Here is a 24,550-nt window from a genome sequence, read left to right on the forward strand (position 1 = left end):
CATCTACTGACACACACAGTGCAGGTCAGCCCCAAAGAGAAGTATGGGCTTCAAAACAACTCAAGACATTTATACCCACCTATATGGATGCAACATCAATCTGGCTTCAAAGACCACCGATCACTGGGTTCTCAGCCTTCGGTGAGCAGAAAGCCTGTGACTGTCAGTAATTGGCTCTCTGGTCTGCCCCTAGAGCGCTCACTGGAGTGCTAAAAACTCTGGAGGGAGCAGCTGGCTCAGGGTCTCAGCAGCACTGAGAGGTTGAGCCAGCTGCCAGTCCAGGCATCTGGGTGGTCGGAATCTTTTCAGACCCCGGACAATCCCTCCAGGCCAGGGGCTCATAAAAGGCAGTGGATCATAAAAGGCAGATTTAACAATCCTCCTCTCCAGGGCCTTCCTAGGAAGAGACTTAAAGACCTAATCCAGGACTGAAAAATACCAGCCCACCAAGGCAGTTCCCCTGCCAGTATATTGTCAAAATTATGCTTCAAAAACATCAGAGAAAAGAATACCATCTGATTGACCATACCTAGGCCACCCATCCGCCTGAGACGGAAGGGTTGCAGACCGCTCAGCGAGGTTCACTCTGTTCCCCCATAAGACCCCGTTCACACTGGGGCGACCTGTCAGGCGACCTGGTCGCCTGACAGGTCGCCGTAGGTCGCCTGGCATAGAGAAGCTGTGGACCCGTTCTAATAGGAGCGACACAAGTCGCTCTGACTTAGAAAAAGGGTCCGGAGCTTCTTTGGGGCGACCTGGAGCGACCTGCATCGACTTCAATGTTATGAAGTCCGTGCCGGCCGCTCCGAGGTCGCGGTGCGAGCAGCGCGCTGCGACCTGTGAGGTCGCCCTGGGAAGTCGGATCGCCCCAGTGTGAACGGGGCCTAACAGTTTGAAGAAACAGCTGTAGATCCTCATATAGAAAAACACTGGCAAAACACAGACAAATCAGTCCTGAAAATTACAAAGCCCTGCCAGACAGCACTGCATGTATGGAGACCTTACTTTTTTCTTTACTGCAATTAAGCTAAAAAACTTAAGCAAACAATCTCCCTGCTCTCTGTTTGTTATTGAATAACAAAGCAACAACCGTGGACTGATAAGGCCATCTCTTTGCTCTCTACAGTATTTCCTTGTCAGCAAATGTACATACAGCACACTTGGCTAATCCATAGAGCAGCCCCTCACTCGTTCATTGTGCTGCTTTGCAGAGTAATACAGGAAGCTATTACCAAATTAAATTTGGGTGCCTATACCAGACAGAGTTATCCCCTATCCCCTCTGATTTTTGTTTTATCCCTTGAACCCTTGTTACAACATGTACGCAATAACCCAGATATCGTCCCAGGGTCACCATCACAAGATTGATGCGTATGCTGATGTCCTCCTTTTTTACATTACAAACCCTATTTATCACTGCCGCCCCCACTTACATAAACTCCTAAAATATGGCTACTTATCAATTTTCAAGGGTAATCTGTAGAAATCAAAGGCCCTAAACATATAATTCGAAGAACCTATCTTGAAGTTCCTGTTCCCCAGTTTTCCTTTTCATTAGGCGTGCCAAACTCTGAAGTACTTGGGCAATCACATCTCGGCTGATCCTGCTTTGATATATAAATTAAACCTCCTCCCATTCTTGAATTCTTTTCGAAAAAACCTCAGCACGTTGAATTCTTTAGCATTCTCCTGGTTTTAGAGGTGTAAGGTCCTGAAAATGAACTTGATGCCAGACTACTGTACCTGCTCCAGAGGTTACCCATATATATCTCTCAGGCATTCTTCTATTCCCCTAGAGCGGAATTTATCCAATTTATTTGGAAGGGCAAGGCTCCAGGTATCAGAAGAGACATACCAATCAGGCCGAAAGCTAGAAGTGGCTTAGGATTGCCAGATCTAGCAAGCTACTACACCGCCATACATATAGCGCAAGTAATAGATTGGTGCAAGCACAGTAAGTTCAAACTGTGGGTGTCACTAAAATTAGATTGCACAACGGTGCCATTAATGGATCAGCCACGGGCAGGACAGCATATCTATATTCCCTTACAGAAACATCCATTAATTGACCATATGCTATGTTAATGGCCAAATCCTTTTTCATTTTTAACATTCCGTGCTTTCCCTTTCCTATGACCCCTATCCTAGTACACCCCAGGTTCCTCCCAGGCCAATCAGATATTTTTTTCTGCATCTGGACTGAAAATTTCTTATGAGGGTGACAAAATTCTTATCCAGGTTTGGTTGGAGTAATTTCTTGGTCCATTCCACAGCTCATAAGGTCCCTGAACTCAATACCTGGTGGCAGCACCAATATTCTCACATCCTACACTCTCTTCTAAACCCCAACTTTTCATCAGGGAAATGATACCCTGAGGAGACTTGTCTTACCATTGGAGTGCTAAGAAGCTCCCTGTTTCTCTCATACCAGTTCCTTATGAACATACATTCACAGGTTGACCCACAGTTTCTCAAAAAATGGGAAAAAGACCTACAGTTAACTTTTATGCAGGATCAAAAGAGAAGGATACTGTTCTTTTCCTATAAAGCCTCCATTGTAACCAGATGGTACAGGACCCTGTTAGTCCTCGGAAAGCCCTTTCCACAACAAAGTGCAATATGTTGATGTTATGGCACACATACTGGTTCGTTTTTACACAATTTTTGTGACTGCCGTGCACTGTAATCCTTCTGGAAACTAATAACAGTGATAATTCCTGCTAATTCCTCTATTAAATGCTGCAAGGGCTTGTAGTATCCCTAGCGCCAGGAAAAGTCCAAGCCCACCATTATTAGAACATTAGAACAGTGGTTTGCCAGAGTGAATTGTATCCAAAAGATGGAAGATCTTACAGCGGCCCTCAGAGACAAGATTTGTGACCTGACCAAAAAATGGTATTATTTGGAAGAATATAAATGCCTGTCTAAATGCGAATGCCTACGGAGTCTAGTTTCATCACTTACATCTGCCCGCACCTATCTCAGATTAGGAGATGCAGGTACCGGCAGGTGAAAATTCTCCTGGGGCAACAATAATACATACAGTACCTTATATGTTTTCCAGCGCTCCACCCTCTAAGTTCTTAACCTCCTAGGCGGTAATCCCGAGCGTGACTCGGGGTTGAATTTTCATATCAAGAGCGGTAACCCCGAGTCACGCTCGGGGTAGAGTTGCAGAGTGCCAGCGGAGCCCCCCTTGGCTCCCAGAAGCATTCCACTTACCTTGTCCCGGCGATCCAGCGATGTCCTTCGCTCCGATCGCCGGGTGACCGGCATCTGACTTCCTGGTTCCGTTCCCTGCGAGCAGAGGCGGCGCACGGGAGCGGAACTGGGCGGGAGTTTTGAAAAGTGAAACAAAATAAAAGAGGTGATACACTGTAATCTGATAGGATTACACTGTATCACCACAGATCACCTCAGATCTGACATTACAGTGCCCCTCTCTTCAGTAAACTTGTGATTTGTGCCCAAAAAAAAAAAATATATTATGGCATCAAAAAAGCGCAAGTCTAAACCACTTTTGGACCAGCTGAGTGACAGCGGCAGCGACAGCGACCCGGAGGTGCTCGCGGAAGTGAGCGATAGCGAGTCATGCGGTGATTTGTCGTCCGACACTGACACGGATCTGGCAAGTGAGAACGGCGATGACCCTGACCTCAGCGATGTGCGCACTTGGTGCGCTATTGATTGCGATGCGGACCAGGTAGCGCCCCCAAGATTCCCCTTCACCGGATCACCTGGGATGAAGGTAGATGTCGAGCGTGACAATCCTCTGGCCTACCTGCAATTATTCCTCACTGAGGAGGTAATTGAATTAATTGTCGCCGAGACGAATCGCTACCAACAGCAGCAATCCGCAACGCTGCATGCCAGGCTTTCCCGAAGCAGAAGGTGGGAACCGGTAACGAAAGAGGACATGTGGCTGTTTATGGGACTCCTCTTTTATTCAGGGGTTGGTGGGGAAACCGTTCCAAAAATGGTACTGGACCACCAACAGGTTACTGGCCACACCGTTCTTTGGGACCGTGATGTCTGAGTATCGCTTCTCCCTGATTATGAAGTATTTGCACTTCACAAACAATGAGGAATTTGATGAGGCCACGCATCCTGCACCCAAACTGAAAAAGATCTGGGAGGTATGGCAACTTATTGTGGGAAATTTCCAGCGGACCTACGTGCCAGAAAGGGACATCAGCGTGGATGAGAGTTTGATGGCCTACAAAGGTCGCCTAAGTTGGATTCAGTACATCGCATCAAAAAGAGCGCGGTTTGGCATCAAATCATATATGCTCTGCGAGTCATCCACGGGGTACATATGGAATTCCATAATTTACACCGGCAAAGGCACTAAATTCAAGCCCAGGTACAGTGACTATGGGATTGCCACATCATCCGTCCTGACACTTCTTGACCCCTTGCTGAACCAGGGATATTGTTTGACGACGGACAACTTCTATACCTCCCCGGAACTATATGATGTTTTGCTACAAAATAGAACCGACGCATATGGTACCGTTCGGCCTAACCGTCGAGACATGCCATCTTTTTTTGCCAAAAAAAAACTAAAAACCGGAGAAATGGTTGCCTGGCAGAAGGGAAAGATGATGACAATGAGATGGAGAGACAAGAAGGATGTGTGTCTTATGAGCACTGTTCACACTACCTCCACTGCCACGGTCCATACAAAACGTGGGACTGATGTGCTGAAACCACAGGTCGTAATTGACTATAACAAAACAATGGGAGGTGTGGACAGAGCCGATCAGGCCATGACCTTCTATCCCGCTGTACGAAAACAGCAAAAAAAATACTATAAAAAAATATTTAGACATCTTCTGGAACAATGTCTATGGAACGCTTACATCCTGCACAAAGCCAACAGTGAAAACCCTCTTGCTCATTCCGAGTTTGTCTGGAAGGTGGCTGAGCAGATTTTTGCAAAGTACCAGACACCATCAGGAGTTGAAAATAGACCTGGACGTCGCGCTGTTGACGTGGTCAACCCAGAGCGTCTGACCGGCCGTCACTTTGCAGACTATATTCCGCCAACTGCAAAAAAGGCAGCACCAACCAGGATGTGTGTTGTTTGCTGCTCGAAACGCGATAGAAATGGAAAGAAAGTCCGAAAGGAAACTAGGTTCCTTTGTCCTGACTGTGACGTTGGACTTTGTGTAGTTCCTTGTTTCAAGATTTATCACACGCAGCATTTGTATTGAATTTTCTTTCTTTGACAAATTTCCTTATTTACTGCATTATTGAATAAAATTACATTATTTATGAGATTATAATTCATGATTTTGTGTTTCAAAATTTATCACATCTGGGATGTCTACTAGAGTCTTGTTTTGCTCAGGTTTAAGTCAGTAATTACTAAGAATTGTAGGCCTATAATACATAACGCCAAATTTCCATGAAAATAATTGTACCGCTTTTGGTATGAACTTCCAGACATAATCATACCGCCAGGGAGGTTAATCCACTAGGCTCCCTCGGGTTGGAGCTCACACTCCCCCTCTCCTTCTTCCTGTTCCCTAGCCTTCCCTTCCCAGTCTATGCCCTGGGTACCCCATAAATTCTCTACACTCCTACGCTTTCTGATCACAACTCTACCTGCTAAACTGCCTACCGTTTGTCTCCATGGTTGCCAAATTCAGCTTCTTCGACATCTTTGACTACAGCCCCATCTGCCACACTGCTCCTGTGTTTCTATTTGTTGTTAATCCCATCTGCATCCTGTCTCATGCTGTGACTACTCTGCAGCCCTACTCTTCCTCAAAGTCATACATCTGTCTTTTTTAACTGCCTTCAACAGCACTTGCCAGCAAAGCCATTCTCAAAAGTCTTTACAGAAGTGTGAATCTTCAAATTGGCGATTCGGCACACCTGCTCCTCTGTGCCCTCTCATCCCATTTTCATCCTTCCAAGGGTTTTTGGACCAGAGGAATAAGAGAAGCCCTCTCCTCACTTCAGTTTTAAAACAGGTACACAATACCTAGTTACACTTACACAATATATTCAATGTTTCTTTTTTTTTTTTTAACAAACACATAATTGTATTATTGCTGTGTTTGGTGCCAGGAGTTCAGAATGTACAGACCATATACACTGATGAACCACAGTGGGTAGAAACGGACTTGTGGTAATGAAAAACAAACCTTTAAGTGCATCAAATTAAAAGCATGACTGTGCCACTGTATAGTTACATAGTTAGTCAGGTTGAAAAAAAGTCCATCGGGCTACAATAATAAAAAACAAAAAAAACAGTAAAGAAAACCCAACCATACAATGCCATATGCACAATCCTATACCCAAGGTTGATCCAGAGGAAGGCAAAAAAAACCCCAGCAAAGCATGATCCAATTTGCTACAGCAGGGGAAAAAATTCCTTCCTGATCCCCCCAAGAGGCAATCGGTTATTCCCTGGATCAACTTTACCTATAAATATTAGTACCCATTTATAATATGTACACCCAGGATAGAATCCATGCCTTTTTTAAAGAAATCTAGTGAGCTAGCCAGAACCACCTCTGAAGGGAGTCTCTTCCACATTTTACAGCTTTTACGGCGAAGAAACCTTTCCGTATTTGGAGAAGAAATCTGTTTTACTCTAGACATAAAGAGTGCCCCCTTGTCCTCTGTGTTGACCTAAAAGTGAATAACTCAACACCAAGTTCCCTATATGGACCCCTTATATATTTATACATGTTGATCATATCCCCCCCTTAACTGCTTGCCGACCCAGTCAATGTCTGGGAGGTTAAAATCCCCCATTATTATCACTGTCCCAGCGCCTGCAGCCCTTTCTATCTGTGCTAGGAGTCTCCATCTCCTCATTAATACTAGGAGGTCTATAACAAACTCCAATGATAATCTTTGTATTACGCACACCCATGTACATTTCCACCCATACTGCTTCAGACTCATCAAACTCTCCATCAACTAGGTCCTCTTTCACACACACTTTGAGATCACTTCTCACATAGAGACAGACACAACCACCCCTCCGTTTTACCCTGTCTTTCCAAAAGAGAGCACAGCCAGGAATATTAATAGCCCAGTCATGTGAAGAACGAAGCCAAGATTCAGCAATACCAATTAAATCATAGTTCTCCTCGTGCACCAGAGCTACCAACTCAGCTAATTTGCTTGGCAGACTTCTGGCATTGGTGAACAAACACTTTAATTCATTGTCACATTTAGCACACTTATTTTGCATATTTTTAATTTTGGTACAAATAGTACCATTTCCAATGGTTATTTGCAGGAGGTTTTATTCTGTTCAGTCAATCTTTATTGATTTCAATTTAAGGAAAACAGGAACAGTATAAAACAATGAAAGTTTCTACAATTTTTTGAAAAAAAAAAAAAAACAAAAGACAAAAGGTTAAACTATTTTTAAGGCATCTATAGCGAACTGACTCTTAAGAAGGCAGCGTCAATAGAGAAAAATGGGAACTAAACTGTGTTCCCCCACGGGTTAGGACCTCTAGCTTATTTTCTATAAGTTCATTTTATACAGGCAACTGAAATGATGTTCATTTAATACACCTAAAGTGGGTGTAAAGGCACAAGGTTTTTTACCTTTATGCATTCTATGTGTACAGCAGCCCCTCCTAATACTTACCTGAGCCTCTCGATCCAGCAATGCCCACGAGAGCCTTGCCTCTCTTAGGACTCACACTCCTGATTGGCTTTTGGCAGCAGTGGGAGCCATTGGCTGCCGCTGCTGTCAATCACAGCCAGGGAGCCAATTAGGAGACAGAGGGGTGGGGCTGAGTCAGAGCTCCGTGTGAATGGACACACAGAGGCTCGGGTCGAGAGCACGGCTGCTTTGGTGCCCTCATAGAAAGCTGCTTGCTGTGAGGGCATCTGGCAGGATTGAGGAGCCAGGAGTGCCAGCGAGGGACCAGAGAAGAGGCTGCTCTGTGCAAAAACCCTTACACAGAGCAGGTCAGTATAACATGTTTATTTATAGATTTATTTTTTTTAAAAACAAGGCTTAAATATCTCTTTAATTATGAAATTAAGTGTATTTTATAAAGCAAAAATATATAAAAATGTATATTATAGAAGTATCATACCTTATGAAATAAACAGATGCAGAGTTCTATGATAATTAACAATTAAATACACAAGTGGTTCTGACAAAATATCTATAACTAAAAACTCTCTTATTCTTAAGCACAGAACAGGACCAATGTAACTTTTCCAAAGCCTTTAATAGACATGGGAAATCCATGTGCTGTTACACAGTCTCTGGAGTTATTTTGGCTTCCTATCAACTTTTGAGTGTTGCACTTTGTCTAACACACTCCACAAGTTACCAAGTAATCACACTCTATGTAAATTCTCTTCAACAGATTCCAGAGTATCTCTTACTTTGTAAACCAGCACTTGTCTATAGAACCAGTTTCTTAATTACTGGTACATCATACAAATTAAACCATGTAATGTACCCAAATAAAATAATAACAAATAAAACATGGTAGTTACAGTCAGGTCCATAAATATTGGGACATCAAAACAATTCTAATCTTTTTGGCTCTATACACCACCACAATAGATTTGAAATGAAAAAAAACAAAATGTGCTTTAATTGCAGACTTTCAGCTTTAATTTAAAGGGTATTTACATCCAAATCAGGTGAAAGGTGTAGGAATTACAACAGTTTGTATATGTGCCTCCCACTTTCTAGGGGACCAAAGTAATGGGACAATTGGCTGCTCAGCAGTTCCATGGCCAGGTGTGTGTTATTCCCTCTTAATCCCATTTACAAGGAGCAGATGAAAGGTCCAGAGTTAATTTCAAGTGTGCTATTTGCATTTGGAATTTGTTGCTGTCAACTCTCAATATGAGATCTAAAGAGCTGTCACTGTCAGTGAAGCAAGCCATCATTAGGCTAAAAAAAACAAAACAAACCCATCAGAGAGATAGCAAAAACATTAGGTGTGGCCAAATCAACTGTTTGGAACATCCTTAAAAAGAAAGAACGCCCCGGTGAGCTCAGCAACGCCAAAAGACCCAGAAGACCACGGAAAACAACAGGGGTGGATGACCGAAGAATTCTTTCCCTGGTGAAGAAAACACCCTTCACAACAGTTCGCCAGATCAAGAACACTCTCCAGGAGGTAGGTGTATGTGTGTCAAAGTCAACAATCAAGAGAAGACTTCACCAGAGTGAATACAGAGGGTTCACCACAAGATGTAAACCATTGGTGAGCCTCAAAAACAGGAAGGCCAGATTAGAGTTTGCCAAACAACATCTAAAAAAGCCTTCACAGTTCTTGAACAACATCCTATGGACAGATGAGACCAAGATCAACTTGTACCAGAGTAATGGGAAGAGAAGAGTATGGAGAAGGAAAGGAACTGCTCATGATCCAAAGCACACCACCTCATCAGTGAAGCATGGTGGTGGTAGTGTCATGGCGTGGGCATCTATGGCTGCCAATGAAACTGGTTCTCTTGTATTTATTGATGATGTGACTGCTGACAAAAGCAGCAGGATGAATTCTGAAGTGTTTCGGGCAATATTATCTGCTCATATTCAGCCAAATGTTTCAGAACTCATTGGACGGCGCTTCACAGTGCAGATGGACAATGACCCAAAGCATACTGAGAAAGCAAACAAAGAGTTTTTTAAGGGGAAGAAGTGGAATGTTATGCAATGGCCAAGTCAATCACCTGACCTGAATCCGATCGAGCATGCATTTCACTTGCTGAAGACAAAACTGAAATGTAGCTATTGTTAACTGCACTATATAATGAGGCAGTCTTATGTTAAAATCAATTCTGCACACTATATGAACACCACAACAGAACAGACTTTTTCTCCAGTCATACAGCATGTTATTTGAATAGACAGTTTCCACATTGATGATCACCTGCACAATAGAAACATGACTTGCACAGCCCTGGCCAACTGCTCTTTACACAATAGCTTCAGCCCCTAAAACAGTATACTAGAATATGTCTTTGATGCTGACTGAAGTCCTTATTTTGAAAGTGTAAGCCCATAGATGATTTTTTTTTTTTTTTCATTTAAGCAGTGAGTTGAACAATAACAACAAAAAATGACCCAAATACCTCATCCACACATGTGAGGTGGATGGGGGAATGCTCCAGCTGTGACTTTCTATTGTGACAGCAGGGGAACTGATCAGAGCCACTGGCTATAGTCGGCAGCGCTGATCGACCAGCAGTTTTCCAATGGGGCAGTTGTACAGAATTAGAACGGTAGATCAACTTCTGTACAACTACTCTGCACATACATGGCGAAATTTCTATCCATCTATGGCCAGTTTAACTCTATATTTATACCAGTTTCAGACTCACTGAATAAAGAGTTCTTATTAATAATGACTAATTCATAAGAGCAGTAATCCACAGTAACCAATTAAAATTAATTTCACACTGGTCAAAGTGAATTCTGTTTGGTTGCTTTGAGCTACTGCAATAAGAATTAGCTCTGCGGAATAAGAACCTTTTAGTGAATAAGGTCAATTATGTCCTTTATTATATCTACAGACAACAACTTCTTACTTCTTCCCCCAGCGTTTTAAGGGGTGCTATCACAGGCCCAAACCAATGTATACATAGTAACCTGAAAACTTACCACTTGTTGCTGTAAGCTATCATGGCGTTGCTTCAGGATTTGCTCTGTTCTTTGAAGAACACCACATTCTGCTGCAAGATCGGCCAGTTCTTGACGCTTCTTTTTAAAGACTAAGCTTTTTCCTCTAAGCTTGCTCAAATACCGTTTAAACTATAAGAAGAAAAAAATAAAGTTAACTGTGAAGACAAGAAAAGATAAGTGGTGATGCAACAAAACCCACAGATTATAGTAAAGATGTGATTGGTTAGTAAAAAAAATCAGGAAGAGGTTGCTAGTATAGTAGGGAGTGCAAAGCAGAAGATCAAAAGGGGGGTATTTGGTGCCACATAATTTAAGCATACGTTTAGAAAAAGAATCAAGATATTATTAATACTGTAAAGATAAATAAATACATTCTTTTTGTCTGGAAATCAGCTCTAGTAAAAGTGCAAAGTCCTCTTTCTTAGGCATTAGTGGATAGATAAGACTGCTGTTCTCTGTGTGAGAGAGCAGGAGTCTATCTTCAGTGATCTGACATTCCCCCAGTCACAGGTAGAGGAGAGTAATTGTTTCTGTTTTAATTGCTATATGCAAGTTTCTTAAACCTATTGCCCAAGGTTTTGCTTAGTGTGAATCCCTTTGCAAGTTTCACTGAATAAATGTTTTTTATGGGTTACACTATGGGCGTACAGTATATGCTTTTTATTTTTCATCATGCTCATGAACCAACCCTGACTGGATCACGTTTGACGCTTTGGACTTTCCCTTCATAAGAAATGCAAGAGATGTAACACACCCATTTGACCATACTATATGATGGTCCACAGGATCCGGTAAGAGGCTTTAATACTTGGTGTCACCTGGTGGTGGAAGCACTATGAATTGTGACTGTGGGGACACTGGTGGAGCAAGTGAATCATGGACAATTTGTTTTCTTTGGATTTCTTGTTTCACATATATTTTTTCTTTTCAGCCCTTGTGTATGGACTTTTATGGAGACTATTTATATATTTGGTATGATTTCTTTTTACACCTTTTTAGCCTAATGCGTTTGATGTCTTTATATTGATTCATTTGTGTGTTTTCACAACATTGTTTTCAATTTTTTACCGCTGCTTCATATATTTATCATCATTTTTGCATCTAGTGTCACAGATTCCTTAAGCAGATGCTTATTTGTAATTGATATGTTTTAGCTCTGATATCTTATATAATTTTTGTTTTAGTCACAGATAGAGTCTGTCTGATTGGAGCATGAGCTTTTGCTGACTTAACTGTGATTCAGCGGGGAACGCTTCAGACTGCTGCAGGCAAAATTCTGCTGAAGCACAGACAAAAGCAAATCCCAGTGGCAGACTTATGCTGTGGGAAAAGGACTTTGTGCTTTTATCAAGGGTCCATATGCATACTAGGTGGCGGAAAAAATGCCAGAACCTCCGGGCATTTGCTTTTATAACTGTTTATTTCCAAAACATTCCCCTAAACACAAAAAATGTACACTTGAAAATGCTGAACGCACCTAAAAACTGCGTTTAGGAGTGTAAAGTGTCCACTTAAAAATGCACTTGAGATGGGGTTTTTTCAGCCTGATAATGCTCCTCTGCAAATTTACCTTTAAAATGCCCAAATGTATGAGGTCAAATAGGCTAACATAACATTAATCAGTCCAAAGAAAAAAAACACCAACAACTTGTACAAGCAGATTTTTTTTATGCTCAGTGTGCATAAAAAGCTGATTTTGCGAGAAAAAAAAAAACTTTTACTTTTTACTGCATCCTCAATGTACTAATTTAGTGTAAAATTAAGCTAAGAGTAAACTTGAAGCACAATAATTGTAAGCAGGAGTATCTGGGAAAAGTAACAAAAGGCATGGCGAACAGAAAGTAACAAAGCAGCAGAAGGCAAGAGAAGATTTCACAAAAAGACAAAATAACAAAATTCAAGCATGGATAAGCAGGCCCTGTATCAACTCTTCAGTTAATAAAAAAATTACACATAAATATGCAAGAAAATGCATAATGAAAAACTATTTTTAGTAACCATAATATGACAGACTCCCCAGTCACTACAAGGTATGGGCACAAAGATGCAAAAAAACTGCATATTTTTCCATGATTTTCTTTAGTCAAAGCCATAATCAAGCAACTGAAGACCTGAAATGAAAAACTGCTACTCATTACTGGCAGCACTGCTTATCCAGGTTTCATTTTTACAGATGACATGATAACATCAGGGTATATAAATAGTACCAAAGATTGTCCCAATAAAAAAAATTTAATCTACGGATATTATAAACAAACATGTCTCATAGAGAAACTGTATGTTCTATTAATGTTTCATGAAAGTAGCACCGGCAGTTTGCCTAAAATAAAAACCTAACCTCTTTGTTATCATGGGCTATATTTAGACCATGTTTTCAATGGTTCTGTTCCAGAACATTTCGGGATCTTAGCTGGGTATAAACATTTCTGATCAAAGAACTTATTAGATTTGTAAATGGACAAATCTCACAGCACAAGACTATATTAACATGTTGTTTTCTTATGTCTCATTTCCAATAAGTAGTGTTGTCCTTCATACTGTGGGTCAGATCAACTGTATTTTGAAGAGCATAGGTTTTTAAAATTAATTAAACAGATTTCCTCTAAATCCAACAAGGCCACCTCTGGGAACTGCCCCAATGACAATGATTTACATGACAGCTTGTGGAAATGTCTAACAGAAGTAGTGATGTGAGAGCTAAAGGAAAAAATATCACTTCAAAGTTTGTGCATCTCTTTGTAATGAGTTTAAGAATAATCATGATGTCATTATTATTTTCTTCAAAATATTTCTGTTCAACAAAGATGTCTCACCATAAATGTATTTCCTTTATCCTTTCCCCAAGGGAACAAAGTGCATGTAGCACTTTGTCCTGTTTTGATAGGTGCTTGGATCCACAGCTATTGTGGTCAGGAGCACACTCTGCCTCCCCTCAATGCTGTCCAACCATGTAGCTCTGTAGGAGATGAATGCCTAATTACTTGTGATTGACTGCACTGGTCTCCAGCTCAAGGTGACTGCCCAAAGACCAATGCTGCCACTAGTGACAGTGCTAAAAAAACGATTTGAACACAGACCTGCATGTGTTCTCAATAGAGGGGGCTGTGCTCATTGGGGTAAAGGGGTGGTAGAAATTGGGCTTAATAACTAGAAATGTTTAAAAATCCAGCTTCATGAAAGGGTGAAGCTCAGAGGCAAAACAGCACAGATAAAGATGGGCTTTCTTAAAGACTTGTCCAGCTCTTCTTTTTAAAGCAGAGAAAATTATTTACAGGTAAATCAAAAGACCAGCAAGAAATCTTTGAAACCTCATGAGATTTCGTCTTATATCAATTATAAGACGAAATATTGTAAATCGTAAATATCAAATAAGAAGACTATGTGTAGCAGTAGCACATTAAAGTAAGTGTGTGTGTGTGTGTGTATGTGTGTGGTGGGGTGCTAGCTCAGCAATGCCACCATTCAAAGAACACCCTTTTTCCAACGAAAACAAGGCATTTTCTGATGAGACAAGGTGGGAAGGGGCTGTGATGTCATAAAACCCCACATCTTCCAATAAGAAAACGCCTTGTAATAGTTTAAAAAGGTGTTCTGTGAATGGCAGCAGTGTCAAGTGAGTTGCCCCTGTGGTCAGAGGGGAAGCTGCTTGGTTCAGAACCATCACTGTAGCAAGCTAAGCTAGACCAATGTAAGTATGAAATAGGGATCGTATCTGGAGTTCAGCTTTAATCTACCTAGATCTAGGCATAATATTTTCAAACGCACTTGCAATTCTCTGACAAATATGGATTGCCTGGGAAGGTGTTGGCCGTCAATGTGTTATATAGTGACAATGGAAGCCGTTTTTTAAAGCGAACCGGACCTAAAAATGAAATTGTTCTCAAAGTTTCAAATCTTTGTTTAAAACATACAGTTGACTCAATTTATCTTACCCAATTTATTATCCTATGTCAATTCTCCCAAATCTCAAGCTTTCCCCGAACTCTCAAAAATAAAAAAGATTTGCATCAACTCTTCAACTGCTCTTTAATAACCATCACATAGAGATGTCATTTGGAAGGAAAAATCATAATAAGAAACCATATATTCACTGCTGTATTGTTTTACCTGCAATTACTGGAGGTTTTGAAACCTAAAGACATTTGTAACCTATTTATTTCTGATGTCCCACTACATTTACCGGGAGACAAATCCTTTATTCTTGGAGACTTCGTTTCAACTGACCATGATGGATAATTTATTCCTGGAAACAATTTAAAGTATCTCCAGTCTACGAATAGACACATGATGGAATGAGAGTTGCAACGCCTAGTATGTAACTCCATGCTGTATTTTATGTCACATGTGCCCATCCTTTTCTTTTCCTGTCATCATCACATATATATTCTTAATAGGAGGATGCATATCCTCATCACATAGCTAAATGGCAGAAGATAAACTGGAACTACCAATTTTATAGAAGCACATTCATCCTTTTCATAAATAACATGCGCATGTAGTTTAGTTAGGTAAAACTTAAACTGAGAACTGAAGGCGAATCACAAAATTCTGCAATATACACTTTGCTTTTATTATGAAAAAAAGAAAAAGAAAAATCCCTATCGAGTTTTGCACTTGCTCCAAGGCAAACCTTTTTTTCTTATTTTGAATAATGTTAGAAAATTTTGGCTTTTTTCAGGCATTTATTTTGGCTTTTTTCAGGCATTTATTCCAGGCTTTTTTTAAGGTGTTTTTTGGGTGTTTTTTTGCAGGTGTTTGGAGGCAGGCATTGGCATCCAACAAAAATGCTTGTAATCTGCCAAAAAAGAAGCTCATGTACTTTTTTGAGCTTCAGGCGTTTTGCTTCAGGCGACAAAACGCTCAGATGTGAACAGGGGCCATTGAAATGAATGGGATTTTGCTTGCTGGGCGTTTTGAAACTTCAGAGATGAGTGTTTTACGAGCTAAAATATGCTCAGGTTTGAATAGGGCTAAATGGGGACACAGAAAGCAATATAAACCTGACCAGGGTCCTAATCCTAAAGTTTTGCCTTTAGTTATCCATTAGGCTCTATTCATCTGACTTTAGACACAAAGTCCTATGACAAGTTGCAGCCCACTTTAAAAAAAGAGTCCTGCCCTACTTTGATGCGACTTTCTTGCGACTTCAGTACCAGAGAGTCTAAAGTCGCACTCAATATTGTGTAACTTTGGAGCCACACTAGTGTGAACGGAGCCTTAAAGCGTAACGCCACTTTTGTTGAGAAAAAAACATTCCCCTCTGGGTGATCTATGTACATTGCAAGGATTTAAACAAACTTTGTTGCAGATTCCTACCTTTTGTTATTCTGAAGAAATCCCTGTTTATTCCTCTGTGCTGAGTGAGTCTTATGGGAGTGGTTTCATAATTACCATTTAGCTGTGGCAGCTGCAGAGCTCTAATGAGAAAATCTGCTGGGTCTGCATCCCTTTAGACGTGTTCCTATTGGGAGTGTCTCACCAAAAATTACATTTTTGTTGCAGGGGATGCCAGAAATCTGACTTGTGTCCTAGGCAGACTTCTGGGAAAATTGGTGAGCCAATCACACAAGCAGGAAATTGTGTTTCTGTGGTGTGGTCAGTACACATTCTGTGTACAGAACAACTCTAAGTAACCATATTGCATTGCATTTTCAGAAAACTGAAAACGGTTGCAGATTAGAAATGAAAGGTCATTTTTAATAACATTCAATTACAATATGATTTGTGTCGCAATTGTAAATGCTATATTATTTTTTCTTTATTTGCGATTTTATTTCACACCCAAGTGGAGTTACCCATTAAGCTCATTTTCAGGTTTTGAAAGTCATAAACCTTCAGGTTTACCTAGAACTTCTATCCTGACTGCTGTTAGCTTTTACATCTACTAATGCTATATTATGACTTCTTATAATAAAAGAGAATACCAGTGAAAAAACAGCAGCTATTGAACATTAAACATTATGAGCGCTGCGTAAATTGACAGCGCTATATAAGTACCTGAAATAAAAAATAAATAAATTATACATAATGCAAAATGGTAAGCCTAACGAGCAATAATAGTACATTGTTTTCAAGAGTACAAATCAGTTGCTAGCTGATGCTTAGTTTGTAATCTGCAGAACTGCAACTGCATCCATTACTGAAATAAATCACCTTTTAGGGAAATGAAAAAAGGAGGCATTTGGCCATACAACCAATCAACTGCTTGTGCTAAGTTTGACCACATATTCTGTGCCAATTAAGTGGACCTGATATGACTTTCACAGAGGATTAAGTTGTGCAGGGATTCCCTAATCAATTATACACGCTTTGGAAAACCTCTGTGTAATGGAGCTAAATCTTCCTTATTCTCAAAAAAAAAGAAAATGCATTTAACCAAGCATTTGGCACTGTTACTTAGCCAAGTATCCAGATACTCTGGAGGACAGGCAGATATAGTATTTCATCACCCATAGTTTTCAATGAGACATCTAGCCATCTACAGCCTGTCTATACCCTGTCTGGGAAAATTACAGCTGGAATGTGATTGGCTGTAATAGCAACACAAGCTACAGTGAATACAGGAAGTATTCACAGGGCTTCACTTTTCCACATTTTATGTTACAGCCTTATTGCAAAATGGAATAAATGTATTATTTTACTCAAAATTCTACAAACAATTCCCCATAATGACAACATGAAAGAAGTTGGTTAGAAATCTTTGCAAGTTTATTAAAAATAAAAAACAAAAAAAATCACATGTACCAAAGGATTCACAACCTTTGCTCAATACTTTGTTGAAGCACCTTTGGCACCAAGTACAGCCTCAAGCATGTTTCAGTATGATGCTACAGGCTTAGCACACCTATTTTTGGGAGGTTTCTCTTATTATTCTTTGCAGGACCTCTCAAGCTCCATCAGGTTGGATGGGGAGCGTTGGTGCACAGCCATTTTCAGATCGCTCTAGAGATGTTCAATCATGTTCATGTCTGTGCTCTGGCTGGGCCATGCAAGGATATTCACAGAGTTGTCCCATAGTTACTCCTTTGTTATCTTGGCTGCGTGCTTAGGGTCAATGTTTTCCTTTTAGAAGATGAACATTTTCCCTGGTCTGAGATCCAGAGCGCTCTGGAGCAGGTTCTCATCAAGGATGTCTCTGTACATTAATGCATTCATCTTTCCCTCGATCCTGACTAGTCTCCCAGTTAATTCCACTGAAAAACATTCCCACATCATTATGCTGCTACCACCATGCTTCACTGTAGGGAAGTTATTGTCCAGGTGATGAGCATTGCCTGGTTCTGGCCAAAGAGTTCAATCTTTGTTTCATCAGACCAGAGAATTTTGTTTCTTGTGGTCTGAGAGTCCTTCAGGTGCCTTTTTGCAAACTCCAGGCGGGCTGTCATGTGCCTTTTAGTGAGGAGTGGCTTCCGTCTGGCCACGCTACCATACAGGCCTGATTGGTGGAGCGCTGCAGAGATGGTTGTTCTTCTGGAAGGTTTCCCTCTCTCCACAGAGAAGTGCTGGAGCACTGTCAGAGAGCCCATTGGGTTTTAATCACCTCCCTGGTCCTTCTTACCCAATTGCTCAGTTTGGCTGGGGGGGGGTCGCTCTAGGGTCCAAACTTCTTCCATTCTACCGATGATGGATACCACTGTGCTCATCAGGACCTTCAATGCTGCAGAAATTTTTCTGTACCCTTTCCCGGATCTATGCCTCGATGCAATCCTGTCTAAGGGGTCTACAGCAAAGCAGGGACAAGGTCATCCAGTGCCCAGGGCAAAGATGCCCAACTCCACCCCCTCCTTCCCTTGGGGTTAGGGTCAGAGAGCCCACATCCCTGCAATAAACCATTGTGCCCAGGGCAGCTGCCCCCTCCGGCCCACCATTTGTCCCGGCCCTGGTCTGGTCCTTGCACTACATGGCTTGGTTTGTGCTCTGACATGCACTGTTAACTGTAGGACCTTATATAAACAGGTGTGTGCCTTTCCATATCCAGTCCAATTAACTGAATTTACCACAGGTGGACTCCAATCAAGTTGTAGAAACATCTCAAGGATCATCGGTGGAAACAGGATTGTAACGCTCCTGCGTTTTATGTATAATGTGGATTTACAGCTGCAGAAATATTCCACTTCAGTAGTCATGTAGAGAAACGCTGAGACACCAATCCCAACTCCCAAGACTCCTCATGTGTGGATAGTCTCAATTCAGCAAGTAGATACACACACTCAATAAGATGTTCCTAGAGTGACTTATATGTATAGTAATATAGTGATGATAGGCTGAAGAGACAGGTTGGGTAGAGATGGTAGATGACAGACACTTGAAAGGAATGTTCTTGAAAGTAAGATAGTAGCAGATGGGATGCAGATAGGTTAAGCAATCATGTATGGTAGCAGATGATAGAGTAGCAGGTGAACATACAGGATAGACCAACCCAGTGCAAGAGCAGATGGTATTAGGCTCAAGAGCTAGCAATCTTAGTTAATGCAGATGTAGTAATAGTCCTTAGTATGCAGAGCTAGATAGTGTAAGCTTTAGTATGAAGGTTATAGAGGTTTCCCCTGTGGGGTACTTATCACTAGTAGCAATGTAGTAGAGGAGAGGTTCGGCAAGAGCGGATGATCCGGTAGCGGGATACAGGGATCAGCAGCGTGGTTCCGATAGCGAGGTATGCTTGCAAGCATGAGAGCTTCAAGGCAGATTATGCGGCGTTGAACGAACATGTGAGTGAGACCGCCGGAGGTTGAAATAGCCGCTCCAGCGGCGCTCAGTGATGACAGCATCGGTCTTAAAGGTGTATGCGCACCTTACCAAAAGAGAATGGTGGGGCGCATACACTTAGGAAAAGTGGAATTAGGGTACCAAAGGTACCAGAACATTACAAGGATGCACCTGAGCTCAATTTTGAGTGCCATGGCAAAGGCTGTGAATACTTAGGTGCATGTGATTTGTTTCATTTTTTATTTGTAATAAATTTGCTCAGATTTCAAACAAACTTCTTTGAGACCCCGTTCACACTGGGGCGACCTGTCAAGCGACCTGGTTGCCTGACAGGTCGCCGTAGGTCGCCTGCCATAGAGAAGCTGTGGACCCATACGAATAGGAGCGACACAAGTCGCTCCGACTTAGAAAAAGGGTCCGGAGCTTCTTTGGGGTGACCCGGAGCGACCTGCATTGACTTCAATGTTATGAAGTCCGTGCCGGCCGCTCCGAGGTCGCGATGCGAGCTGCGCACCACGACCTGTGAGGTCGCCCGGCAAGTAGCGTCGCCCCAGTGTGAACGGGGTCTTACGTTGTCATTATGGGGTATTGTTTGTAGAATTTGAGGAAAATAATTAATTTAATCTGTTTTGGAATAAGGCTGTAACATAACAAAATGTGGAAAAAGTGAAGCGATGTGAATAATTTCCAGATGCACTGTCTCTTCTCTGTTTTAGGTTTTATAAATCGAATATAAACATAAAAGAATCTCCCTACTGTTATAAAACATGAAAAGACAGTGGGGAAACTTACTAAACTGGAGCTGACAGAAAATGGAGCACCTGCGCTTGAACTTAAGCTGGTTCAGTTAAAGTCGGACTAAATTGAAAAATGCAGGCTTTTTATGGCAAAAGAGACGAGCAGCAATTCCTTATTCTGCCTCCTAAAACATCTCCTTTCTGCACCTCTGTAGCGCCAAAGGCAGGCTCTGTGTAATCTATGACACATTAGAGCCAGGGCTCACAGAGCATAGCGAATATGTGTCACAGAACTTAATGAAGTAAATATGTGTGGATCTTTACAAATTTAACAAACCTCAGGATAGAACAGAGAAATAGGAGTAGATTAGAAATAAATAAAATACAGTGTGGAAATGCATATAGAATTTTTAATTTTGACCAGCTGAGCTGTAAAATTGTAAGGGTCCTGAGCTGCAAACATAAGTCTAATTTTTTTAGTGCACTGTGCCCAGCTCTGCCATCTTAGCAGGAGGGGGGTGGTTGAGGACTCCCAAATTCTGTGTACCAATGTGCAAAGCCCTGCTGTGCAGCCAAAAAACGAATCTAGGCCCCCTGTGTTTTGGTCCTGGGGACAGGTTTCCCTGTATTTTCCTGCATTCATTTGATCCTGTTGGCTCAAAAGCCTTCCAAGGCCTGCTGCAGAAAAAAAAGTCCCCAAATATGATGCAGCTGCCACCATAGTTCGAGGGGGTGATGTATTTAATATGATATGCAGTGGTTGCTCTTTGTCAAAACAAGGTGCTTGGTCTGATGTCCAGAGAAATAGTAGTTCTGTCTTTTTAGAAGTTAGCGGAAACAAAACAGTGAGGGCGGTATAATGGTGATTTATACAAAGGGACATGCCCTACATGCACTCAATGTATACAGTAATCGTACGAAAATAATCGAAGAAAAAGGCGCAGGATCAGAAGCAAAAGGACAATCCAGAAGAAGGTGGCAACAAACATAGCAATCATACACAAGAAAGAAAGTTTGCCTTTGTTATCGAGAATTTTTTTGCACAAGCGAATACCACTGTGTTGGTTACATCATCATACGCACCATTGCTTCGATTTTCTTATAGTGTTTTTATTCACTCTCTGGTTATCTCCTGCCTTGACTATTGTAACTTCCTTCTCACTGGCTTACCTTTACAAAGGGCCAACCCCCCCCCCCCCCCCTCCCGTCCAACTGTCTCCTACTTTATCCACCTTTAGGCGACCCTCAAAGCTCATCTCTCCAGAGAGGCCAATCTTGCCTTTAACTAATAAATTACCCTTCCTTTTAGACTGTAAGCTCTAATGAGCAGGGCCCTCTGATTCCTCTTGTAGTGAACAATATTCAAGCTGCACTGTCTGCCTCCATTTTGTAAAGTGCTGCTCAAAAAGTTAGCTACACAGTATAAATTAATTATAATGATAATTACCATTGGGTTTTAGGCAGCTATGTCTCAGGTGACTTAATACCTATATATACACCTATATAGCACTCCCCCCTCACAGCTAGCCTCAGTTGAACCAAGCAATAGGGAGATAATTTGAACAGAGGGGAGAGTCCTGTGATAAACAGATTTTACTGGTATGTAAAATTTGTAACAGACATGGTATAATTGTCAGCTCTGTACAATGGTATTGCACAGAGCAACTTTGAAACTCCTCTTCTGGGGTTCCCTGCTGACCCTCCTTCTCGGTGTAGCACCATAGGAAGCTGTTTAATATAGCCCAGACCAATATACAATCAAAGTACTGACAATACAAAGTTAACTGACACAAGGTACTTAAATAGTGACGTAAAACTGTTAGACTTTTAATAGTTTGTTTTTTATTTTCTATACTCTTTTATTCCGTTCTTCCTTGAGGTTTTAGTCGCTTGAAAAAAGGGGAAGAGGAATACAACCAGATTTAGAGCCATGTGGATCAAAGATAGGGTATTAGGAAATATTACCAAATTATTTCCAAATGATTGTAACATATTACCTTGGAATGATAATCCAAAAGCAATGACTCTTGAAATTTGTCATCTGCTTTAGTGCCGGTTCACACATATGCCATGTGAGACATCGCATGTGATTCGCCCGCACTGCTATACAAATCACATGCGATGTCTGTGTGATGCGAATTCAGCCATACAGATTGCATGGCTGAATTTGCATTGCATTTGGACGAAAGTCGCGCAGGAGACTTTTTTTTGGTCCGCACCAGAATCAGATCGAATGGGTGTTCACACCGATGCCATCCGATTCCTGTCCGAACTGGCAGTTCACACTGCGATATGCAAACTAATCTGGGTTGTCGTTAACTTTGTATGGACACTCCCAGAGATTTGCATATGTCAGTGTGAACTGCCTTCGAGTCGAGTGCGATGCGGGAACCCGCAGTGGATTTGCAAGGATCCTGCGTCGCACCAATGTGAACCGTCACTTAGAATGAGGAAAAGCTTTAAAATCATGCAGTAAGAAAAGTAATTCTACTTTGGAGAAATGTCATTATTTCTCAAACTATCTTTGCATGTGTATGTACACCTTCAATGCTATATTAGTAGAGCTATTTTACTGTCTACAAAGATAGATTGAACACAATGTTCAAAGGTAACAAAAGACCGTGCTAATGTTTCAGCAATGCTGTGATTCTCACTGCTATTACATGCATGGGGATAAGCAAGTTGATATAGGATTTCTTTTTCTCTGTTGTATGTTTGTATCCAATGTGATGGATTTCCTTTTTCCTACAATGATTATGTGCTTGCATTTTTTCTCATGTAAGATGATGCACTAAAAATAAGGAGAAACAATAATAATAATAATAATAATAACTATATACCCCACATAAAGAAACTCTCTCGACTAGATGTGACATCCTCGTTTATTCCCCCAAGTGATACTAACATCTCGTTTTTTTTTGTTTTTTTGTCTAAATATCATACTCACTTGCTCTGTCTTATCTGCTCGCCTGGCATGTGCCCCCACAGCAAGCAGCTTGCTTTTGGGGCACCCGAGCCGAGTCACAGATCTGTCTGTCCATTCAGACATGCAGCCCTGGCTAGGCCCTGCCCCTCTCTCTTCTCATTGGCTCAATGACTTTAATTGACAGAAGTGGGAGTCAATGGCGCTCTGCTGCTATCTCAGCCAATAAGGAGGAGAGTGCCGAGCAGCTGCAACATCGCTGGATAGAGATGGGCTCAGGTAAGTTTTAGGGGGGCTGCTGCACACAGAAGGATTTTTTTTATCTTAAGGCATAGAATGCCTTAAGATAAATATCTTCTGCCTTTACAACCAGTTTAACCTTTACTTTCCTTATACATAGGTAATACCAAGTTATGCAGTCAGAGAGAATGCCAGTCATGAAAGAACTACCTATACTGTATGTTTGCTCAAATTAACATGGTTTTGACACCTAAACCTAGTACACACTAGTAGGTTTTTTTTTTTTCTTCAACCCAGCAGGGCTGAATGAAAAATAACTGACAGCTCAGGAAGAGCCACTGTACTAACTATCCAATGTTAGTACAGCTATCTCCCCTTCTGTGCTCTTGTGTTCTAACAGGGGAACGAACTCCTCCCCTCCGCCCCAGAACACTGTGGTCAGCACTCTCAGCCAGGGAGCCGATCGGTAGACCCCTTCAACAGTAGTTGGCCGATAGGCGAGCTTCTGTTGGACTGACTCCAGTACACACGGACAGAAGGTAGCCTGACATTCGCCCAGTCACCAGTGTGTACTAGGCTTTAACCTCATTGTAAATTTTCCACATTATTTAGCCACTTCATTCGCAGACATTTTCACCCCCTTCCTGCCCAGGCCAATTTTAAATTTTCAGCACTGTTATACTTTGGATGCCAATGAATCATTCAACACTGTATCCATAAATCCTAAATTTTTTATAATTTTTGAGACAGCAGGAGCTTTCTTTTGGTGGCATTTAATCATCACTGGTGTTTTTCTTCCTTTTTTTAATTATCTAAACAAAAAAAATACAGAACATTAAAAAAAAAGTTTTTCTTTGTTTCGGTTATAAATTTTTGCAAATAACTAACCTTTCTTCATACATTTAGGTCAAGGTCAAAGTGTATTCTGCAACATTCCTTTGGTAAAATAAATAACCCAAATCATTGTATAATATTAACCCCGTGTGAAAAATATAGAGTCTACAACAGTGGTTCTTAACCTTGTTGGAGGTACTGAACCCCACCAGTTTCATATGCGCATTCACTGAACCCTTCTTAATTGGAAAAATAAAATATGATTTTTTCAAATTCAAAACATAGGGATATATTTATACATAAAATGAACAAAACCATTAAAACATGATTTTCACACAAAAACATAATAATGAATATTTACTGCAAATCAGTGTGACTTCTGCTGTTGTCTTTCAGAGACCAGTTCAGAAATTACCTCCGCCGAACCCGCGAGACTGACTCACCGAACCCCTGGGGTTCGATCGAACCCAGGTT

The 24,550-nt window shown here is 41.3% G+C and overlaps 1 protein-coding gene across 1 annotated transcript in view; it reads right to left on the reverse strand.

Annotated features, from left to right (window-relative positions):
• The window catches only part of IFT81 (intraflagellar transport 81), a 328,264-nt gene that overhangs the window by 70,537 nt on the left and 233,177 nt on the right, over positions 1-24,550 (reverse strand). The window contains exon 12 of the mRNA XM_082255594.1: positions 10,616-10,765. Coding sequence (XP_082111720.1) covers positions 10,616-10,765 — 150 coding nt within the window. The remainder of the gene's footprint in view (positions 1-10,615; positions 10,766-24,550) is intronic.

This window comes from Pelophylax lessonae, assembly GCF_965119305.1.
Source record: "Pelophylax lessonae genome assembly, chromosome: 1".
In the NCBI taxonomy this organism is placed as follows: Eukaryota; Metazoa; Chordata; class Amphibia; order Anura; family Ranidae; genus Pelophylax; species Pelophylax lessonae.